At 58.3% G+C, this 8,408-nt stretch overlaps 1 protein-coding gene across 1 annotated transcript in view; it reads right to left on the minus strand.

The window, feature by feature from the left end:
- MYO15B (myosin XVB) overlaps positions 1–8,408 on the minus strand; it is a 42,485-nt gene that overhangs the window by 31,116 nt on the left and 2,961 nt on the right. Inside the window, exons 5-18 of the mRNA XM_027770814.1 lie at positions 8,126–8,408; positions 7,719–7,782; positions 7,369–7,478; positions 7,149–7,223; positions 6,752–6,848; positions 6,345–6,448; positions 6,133–6,196; positions 5,949–6,062; positions 5,704–5,865; positions 5,059–5,172; positions 4,923–4,981; positions 4,716–4,848; positions 2,969–3,064; positions 2,598–2,729 (exon numbers count right to left, since the gene is read on the minus strand). The exon at positions 8,126–8,408 is cut by the window's right edge and continues 405 nt beyond it. Coding sequence (XP_027626615.1) covers positions 2,598–2,729; positions 2,969–3,064; positions 4,716–4,848; positions 4,923–4,981; positions 5,059–5,172; positions 5,704–5,865; positions 5,949–6,062; positions 6,133–6,196; positions 6,345–6,448; positions 6,752–6,848; positions 7,149–7,223; positions 7,369–7,478; positions 7,719–7,782; positions 8,126–8,408 — 1,607 coding nt within the window. The remainder of the gene's footprint in view (positions 1–2,597; positions 2,730–2,968; positions 3,065–4,715; positions 4,849–4,922; positions 4,982–5,058; positions 5,173–5,703; positions 5,866–5,948; positions 6,063–6,132; positions 6,197–6,344; positions 6,449–6,751; positions 6,849–7,148; positions 7,224–7,368; positions 7,479–7,718; positions 7,783–8,125) is intronic.

The raw sequence follows: 8,408 nt of genomic DNA on the forward strand, positions 1-8,408 counted from the left end.
GAAAGAAAGAAAGAAAGAAAGAAAGAAGGAAAGAAAGAAAGAAAGAAAGAAAGAAGGAAAGCAAGCAAGCACACATGCACTACGGGAACCAGCAGGTGGCATGGTGACTAAGGCACTGGGTCCCACATGGGTTCAGTACTGGGCCAGGCAACTTGAAGATCACACGAGGCATGAGTGCATGCATCTAAAATCCTGAGAGGAAAAGGGATGTGGCATGGCCATCCTCCCTGGGGGTGATTTCTCACTTCCCTGGTCTCTCTGGTTAGTGTAGTACTCTATAGCAAAAGAAATAAGAAAAAGAAAGAAAGAGCGAGCCACATTTGAAATGACAGACCTAAGTGATGTTGCTGACCTTTGAACCATGCTGGGTGATTACGCCAGTGGCCCTGGAACCTCAAAGATGAGTGACAAGTTCTGTTTTGAGGTTTTTGCCACAGGGCACGTGCACTCACTGAAGAGAGAGACAGAGACAGAGGAGGGAAAGTGAGAAATCATCCCGGGGAGATGACCACGCTGTCATCCCTTCTGCTCCATTCTCCTCGGGATTTTGGGCCTGGTGTGATCTTCAAGCTGCTGGGTCCGAGACTCGAACTGTGGCAGACTATGGGCAAGCCCAGCACCTTTACCATCATGCCACCTACTGGCCCCATGAGTGACAAGTTTTAATAAAACTTTTTAAAATGCAAGATGAAAACCATTTACAAATTAACACCATGCATTGTCCATTAAGGAACTTCAAATATGTATGTGTATTAAACAAATAGTATATATTATTATAACACATTATATCAGTACTATCTATTAATGCTAATATTAATACTACAGTAATCAATGAGCTATTATAATCACGTCTGACTATTTGACATTATTTTTCCTCTCACTTCAGATCACATTTAGGATCATGTTATATTGAACTTAAACAGAAAATCCTGGTTCACCTTCCAGCCTCAGCCTCTGGGGAGGCTCAAACCCCAAACACAGTCCCACATACATGCCAGAGAGCCATTGAAGTGTGATTTGATATTTGGTTCTACACTGGGAGGGGTGTTTTCCTTTTTAGAGATTTTTGCTACAGGGCACGTGCGCTCGCCAGAGACACAAAGACAGACAGAGATTCAGAAAGTAAGAAATCGCCCCCCCCAGGGGGGATGGCCACGTGGCAATCCCTTCTCCTCCATTCTTCTCTCGGGATCTTGGGCACACACGCACTTGTGCCTGGTGTGAGTTTTAAGTTGCTGGGTTTGGGACTCTAACCCATGGTCAACTACATGAGAGCCCAGTGACGTAACCATTACACCATCTACTGGTCCTATGGGCAAGGTGGTTTTTTTTTTTTAAAGAATTATTTATTATTATTATTATTGTTAATATTATTTTTTCAAATGAGTTTTGCCAGAGAAAGGAAGAGAGGGAGAGTGAGAAAGTAAGCTGCCAGGTCTGGGACTCAAACCATGGCCGGCCATGTGGGAATTCCAGCACCTTAACCACTATGCCACCTGCTGGCCCTCGGCAAGGTGTTTTTTTTTGTTTGTTTGTTTTGGAGAGGTGGGGGGATGGCCACACCGCAATCCCTTCTCCTTTCTTGGGCACGCATGCACACCCGCCCGACGTGAATTTAAGCCACCGGGTCAGGGACTCAAACTGTGGTCGACTACATGCGAGTCCAGCGACATAGCCATTACGTTAACTGCTGGTTTCTGGGTGAGGGGTTTTTAAATGAACACTGCTCTCCTGTTCCACTGCAGCCCCTCCTGTTCTAAGACAGGAGGGGCTGGGTTTGTTCATGTATTAAAGAGGGAGAGAATGCAAGCACCCCTCAATGGAGCACGGTCACGTCACGGTCCTCTCTGCTTTTCCATTCTGCTGGGATTTGGGGCACACGTGCACACGCACACATGATGGCATGTTTCTCAAGCCTCTGGGGCCACAATTTGGGCCACGGCTGGTCACATGAGCTCTAGGGACGGGGCTGGCCCAGCACTAGGTCTGGGTCTGCCTTCTCTCCTACCATTAGCAGTTACTGTCGCACACACTCGTCCAGTCACCTAGCAAGTCCTTAGCACGCGCTGTGGCTGGGGGACAGGACCCAGCCTGGCGGAGCTCGGTCTAGCGTGGGCACACTGTACTTGCACATGGACCGAGTGCTCGTCAGAGGAGGGACAGGAGTTATTTAGGAAGGGACAGGGGCAGTCAGGAAGCATTTGTGGAGTGGATGCACCTGGGCCCTGAGGTCTGCTCCTACTGCTCAGAGGCCTGAGTGGCACCTGGCCACAACAGGAAGACTCTGTGCAAGCCTTCGTGAGCCCTGGCAGTCCCATATGCTCAGTGACCATAACTGAGCCCCTTCTGCAGCAGAGATTCGAAGAACCTCAGAGGCCAAGTATCTTGTCAAGCTTACCCAGTGGTAGGATTTGAACCCAGCTCTGTGGGAGCCCAAGGCTCTTCTGCCTGGCAGCTGCCTTATCAGGTTGTCTGAGGGGCTGTATTCGGGATCTGTGGACCCCTCAACCTTGATGTCACCCACGCGGGAGGCCCTGCTAGTTCTGGCCTTCCTACTCGGTGCCCGACTGGAGGGTCATGGAGGATCACTGCCTCACCTGGGAGAGCCCTGTCTGGGCATCCAGGATCCTCAGGAGGCTGTGGGGGTGGCCCACCAGGAGGTCCAGGCAGGACTCCCGCGGAGACTGGGGGACTGGCACCCAGGGCAGCAACTCCCGCCGACACTCTTCCTGGGAACGGATGGCACAGGCCACTTACGGAGTCTGGCACATGTGCGGGGCCCTCACTGCGCTAAAGCAGGGATGACCCTCCCAGCTCACAGATGAGTAAAGTGAGGCTCAGAGGGACAGACACCTCACGGAAAGGGCCTTCGGGTTCACTCCTCTCAAGTCACTCCTCTTTCACAAGCATGGCCCTGCTCTGGGCAATGCCAAGGTGCCCCGGCCTCGCCCAGGCCCGGCTCCCTCACCTCCTCCTGGGCCAGCAGCATCTGGCTGGAGAAGAGCTGCAGGCGCTCGCTGGCCAGGTTGCTGCACAGCTGCTCCAGGCCGTTCACCCGCAGGGCCTGCGGCATGTGTGCGGTGAGGCGGGCATGCTCACGAGGTGGGCACAGAGCCTTGGGGCTGGCACACGGCTGTGCCCACATACCCCCACATTCTTCTCTCCAGGGCCCAGGGGCGGGTGATATTCCCACTGCCACTGCCAACACGGTCAAGTCCAAAGGCCCTGTGGGCCACCTCGGCCCTGCCTAGCCACACAGCAGACCTCCCTCTAGCCGCCCGCACCCCTGCCCTCTGCCTGAGCACTGGGTGGACCCGTGGGCCTCTGGTCAGGTCACCCTCCAAAAAGCACGCATGGGAGTCCAGAGGAGCATGCATCCAGACGCACGAGAGCACGGTCACTGCCCGCTCAGGGACACGGTGGAGGGTGGGGCAGCGGGAGAATCAGCAGAGCCCATCAGGGACCGAGGGTCAGGGCCCTCCTGTCTCTGTAGCCCCCTCCTCGCTGCCCTGGGGAGGCGGGATTCTCTGGAAAGGGGTACAGAGCTTGTGACAACTCAGGGGCCTTTAGGCATCTCTCCTCTTCCCTCTCCCTTGGAGTGTGGCACGCGAGGTCGGGGTCCCGTCTCCCACTGCCTGTGCGGCTCCTGCAAATCTCTGCAAGGCCACCCAGGACATAGCTCTCCAGAGTTGGGACCCTTTGCTGTCAAGACTGGACAAAGCCGGGCAGGATGGCTGCACCGGACAAGCATGCAGCTCTCCATGGACCACCTCCGTTAAGTCTTCGCAACCCACCAGGTCCTGTTACGATCCCTACTTTGTAGATGGGAACGCCAGATCTCAGAGAGCTTAATGAACTTCCCAAGGCCGCACAACTAGTGAGTGGCAGGACTCAAACCCGGGAGCTACCAGGGCAGGACACCACAGGCAGGTGCTGGGGCTTGGGGGAGTGCTCCAGGCCACCCCCAGAGAGAAGCCTGGAGGGCTCGCAGTCCTGGGCTGTCCAGCCTAGGGTGAGAGAAGGAAGCAGAGGCCCTGCCTGGAAATATACATGGGTGTAGGCAGAAACAGCCTCCTCTCAGTAACTTGCAGCTGGAGGTGAGTGGAAAAGAGCATTAGGGCTTTTTGTCAGGACCAGCGGGTGGTGTGGTGGTTAAGGGGCTGGATACTTCCATATGGGCGACCGTGGTTCAAGTTCCAGACCTGGGCTTCCTTTCTCACTTTCTGTTTCTCTCTCTGGTCAAATTTTTAAAAATAAGAAAATAAATAAAATTAAATAATGTTTTTTTTGAGAGAGTTTTTTTTTGCTATAGGGCACATGCGCTTGCCAGAAAGACAGAGAGAGACAGAGAGACAGGAAGCGAGAAATCACTCCCCAGGGGGGATGGCCACGCCGCAATCCCTTCTCGTCCATTCTCCTCTCGGGATCTTGGGCACGCACGCACAAACGCCTGGCATGAGTTTAAGCCACTGGATCCAGGACTCAAACCGCGGTCGACAATATGGGAGTCCAGCAACGTAGCCATTATGCTAACTGCTGGTCCCTTCTTAAAATTAAGCCCAGCAGCCACCCAGTAGCTGTCTCTAGAAGCAGGCACACTGTCAAGCTGGCAAGCAACTCGGGATTGTCCCAGCAGGGAGAGCTGGAGTGCGGGGGTCCAGAGATACATCACAATGGAACGGGCACCCGTCCTGGGCCCCACCCCCACGGGTGACCTCAAAGCCATAGGTGTCCACGACTGTGATGGTGCCCATGCTGCCTCCATCCCCGGGCGGGGCCAGCCGCTCATTGGTCCTCCTCAGAAGCCAGCCGAAGAGCCGCGAGTACAGGGCCTTGGCCAGGGCATCCCTGCGGGCACCATGAGTGAGCCGTGCAGAGCACATCGCCAGCCCCCGCTCCGGCGCCCCTGTTCCCAGGGCCACCTGGCATCGATGGCGCTTTCCACAGGCAGGGACCGCGAGACCCGGCCATAGGGTGTCTCCTGGAGGCCAGAGGAAGGACATCAGGCTGTGGCACACGGGGCTCACCCAGCCTGCCTCCCCAGAACCTTCCGCTCACCATGACCCTCTTGGTGACAGCCCCTTCCAGGCGCTCTGGTGGCACCCGCAACAGTTGGGCTGCCGTGTGGATTTCGGCCCAGCTGGACACAGCAGCCACCTCCTGGGACTCCCGCTGGGCAGAGAGGGGAGGGACAAGGAGAACTCTACTGGGACGGACAAGCTGCCCTGTCACCCAGAGGGACGATAGCCTGTGAGGTGACCTGGACTGGTATGAGCTGGGCGCTAGGTCCAGGCCCTGCCTGCAAGCCCCGACTTCACCTTCGCTAGCAGGGCAGTCTCCTTCCCTCCGAGCCTCCACTGCCTCCTTGTGAGAGGGAAACCGCCACCTTCGTGTTGCAGTGTGGCCGTGACAGCGAAACCAGAAAGCACAGTGAAGTGATTCACAGAGTGCGAGGCACATACCAACTGCCCACTTCGTGCCAGGCGTTCTCAGGAGTCAGCACACAGTTTAAGCGGCATGAGACAGATGCAGAAGCTTGGGGCCAGCTTATCTACATGACGGGACTGTGCCTTGCCTTTCAGGGCACCTCGGGGATGTGCGCTTTACATACAAGGGCTTGGCACCATCATCACCCTGCCCTGATTACGCAAGCGAGCCCCGGCTGACTGCGCAGGCCCGGCCTCTGCCCACAGGGGTGCCCACCTCTGAAGAGGAGAAGCAGATGTTGCCCAGGTGCAGGATGGCAGCCAGCACGGCCCAGATGGCGGTGAGCTCCTCAGGGCACAAGCCCAGTGCCTGCAGGGCCCTCCCCAGCTCCGTGAAGTCCTGGGCATCCTCTTTGCCCCCAAGCCTGCAGGACCGGCCCTGCAGAGCACAGCACAGGGCTGAGAGCCTTCTCCAGGCAGGTCACTCTCCCTTTCTCCGGACTTGGAGGACCTTGCAGCCACCTGGTTAAGGTAGTAATACGTCTCCGGCCCCTGCAGGGAGAGCTGCTCCCACGCTGTGGGGTCCAGTCCCGCTAGTAGCTCGTAAAAAACATGGAAGCTCCGCTCGCTCTGGGCCTTGGGAGAGAAGGACTGCCTTAGGGGGAGCGGTGGGCCGGGCTTTAGGGACCACTCTGGGAACCCCTACCTGAAACACCACCCTGGCGGTCTCCAGCAGATAATGTGACACAGAAGCTCCCACGATGACCCCACTGTGGGCACAGGAGACGAGGTGGGGTGCCCGAGGTGCGCACAACCCAGGGTCCCACATGGAATGGACCCTCCCAGGGGCTGCAGTCTCAGGTTCCCAGGAAGAGCAGCTGACCACGGTGCCCCGGCCACCTGGACCCCGTCACTCACTGCTGCAGGTGGAGGCCCAAGACCTGGCCGAAGCGGCTAGCGTTGTCATTGAGGATGGTCTTGGCGTGGCCAAAGCTGCTGAGCATGCGCAGCACAGCATCCAGCTGGGGGGGCAGGGGGACTGAGCATCCCTGGGCAGAGGGACCCACCTGGCAGGTACCCTAGTTGAGGGTGCTTAGCTGCAGGCTGTGCTGGCTACGTGGGGCCAGTGTCGTCAGAAGAGCTCTGCCCCCTCCTCCTCGAGTAGGCGATGCCTGGGTCTCACCCAGAGGAAGCCAGAGGGCTAGAGACCACCACCTTGCCCTAGCCAGGGAGAAGGGTGGTCCCCCTTGGACCCCTGGGAAATAGCCCACGGAGGGAGACAGGCAGCTGGCTCTGTCTACAGGAGCCTCCAGCCTGGGCCTCACCTGCCACCCTCCATCCTGCATCTGCTCCTGCTCCAGGCAGCTCAGAAACTGGACAATCTTTCTGGCAGCTTCTGTCTTCCCTGAGCCGCTGTGCCCGCTGCCAGAGGGAGGAGGTAAGGGTGGGGGTGGGGCCATGAGGGCACACAGAGCCACCCCACTGAGCCTGGGAAGTGGGGATCTGTCACCTGGAAGTGACACTGACCCTGAGGGAGACGCCGAAACCAAACAGAAGTCCCCGAGATGCCACTTCAAGGGACATATGCAATGACCTCAGCCAGGCACACAGCCCTGACCAGGTCCAGCGCTGTGGCCCAGCAGAGGGCCAGTCCAGGAGTTGCAGATGCGTGACCTCATGTCCCTGCCCTGCCAGACCTCTGCGTGGTCAGGTGGGACTCACCCCAGGACGATGCAGGGGTCCTGCCGGGGGTTCTGGGACAGGCTGTAGGCTGATGCTGCGATTGCAAAGACGTGTCTGGGGGAGGAGGGGGATGGTGAGTGAGGGGGTCATCAGAGGTGGGCCTCTGGGCAGGATGCCCCACAGGCCCCAGGACCTCAGTCCACGGACATGTGGCCTAGCTGCCTGGGAGGTGCACAGGGTCATTGGAGCAGTCACATACGGGGTGGTGTTGGGAGCCTTTCTGGGGTGGTAGCTGGCCAGGATTTCAGGTGAGAAGAGAGGCAGAGGCTGGTGGGGGTTCAGAGCAAGCAGGAGGGGGCCCCCAAAAGTCTGGGAAGAAAGCACAAGCTCGCATCAGAACACGGCAGGGGCAGCGGGGACACCACTGGAGTGGGGTGCCGGTGCTTCCAGCCCAACCCGCCATTCCCCTGCTCAGGTCCCCAGAGAGGGTCACCGTCCAGCCCAGGCACAAGGTGGAGAGAGACGCTCCAGGGGAGCAGGGGGCCCCTCTGTGTGTGTGTGGGGGGGGACGGGGACAACTCCTGCCCACCCTGCCCTCTCCGGCCGTACATAGATGCGGCCCAGGTGAAACCGCTTCTTGAGGCACAGCAGGACCGAGCTGTCACACACCAGCCTGTGGGGACAGCAGGCAGAGGGTGAGGAGCGGGCGAAGGAGGTGGTGGGTTAGTGCGGTCGCTGTTGTAGGGACACCTCTCCAGTCTCGTTCATAGCACAGGGGCTGGACTGTTAGGGAAGTTGCCCACCTCACAGGGCACCTCTGCTGACCCAGGGCAGTCCCAGGAAGTGAGCCTGACTTGCACCCCTCACTTGGGGTGACCCCTTCCCGCAAGAATACCTTTGTTTCCTTGGCACCATCCCTTCTAGGACGCATAGGGTCTGTACATCTACAAAGGTGGGGTCTGGTGGGATGGAGGAACTGGGAAAGCGAGAGGGCAGATTTGAAGCCAGCGGCTCACCGCAGCCGCGCCAGGTCCTCAGTGTCTTCCAGGCCGTCTCCCAGGATCCTGCCCTCAGCACCGGCCCCGGGGAAGGGCGACTCCAGGCCCGACCCGACGCCCAGTTCCAGATCCCTCTCCAGCGCCGCCTCGACTTCGTCCTCTGGCTCCCATCGCTCTCGCAAGGACCCGCAGGGGCCCAGGCTTCTCTCCCGCTGCAGGCGGGTCTCCAAGGTGAGTCGGGGCAGCAGCGCGGCCGTGCCAAGCTCGGGGTCCTCGTTGGGACCCGAGCCCTGCGCCCAGT

This window comes from Tupaia chinensis, unplaced genomic scaffold (genome assembly GCF_000334495.1).
Source record: "Tupaia chinensis unplaced genomic scaffold, TupChi_1.0 Scaffold000159_1, whole genome shotgun sequence".
NCBI lineage: Eukaryota > Metazoa > Chordata > Mammalia > Scandentia > Tupaiidae > Tupaia > Tupaia belangeri.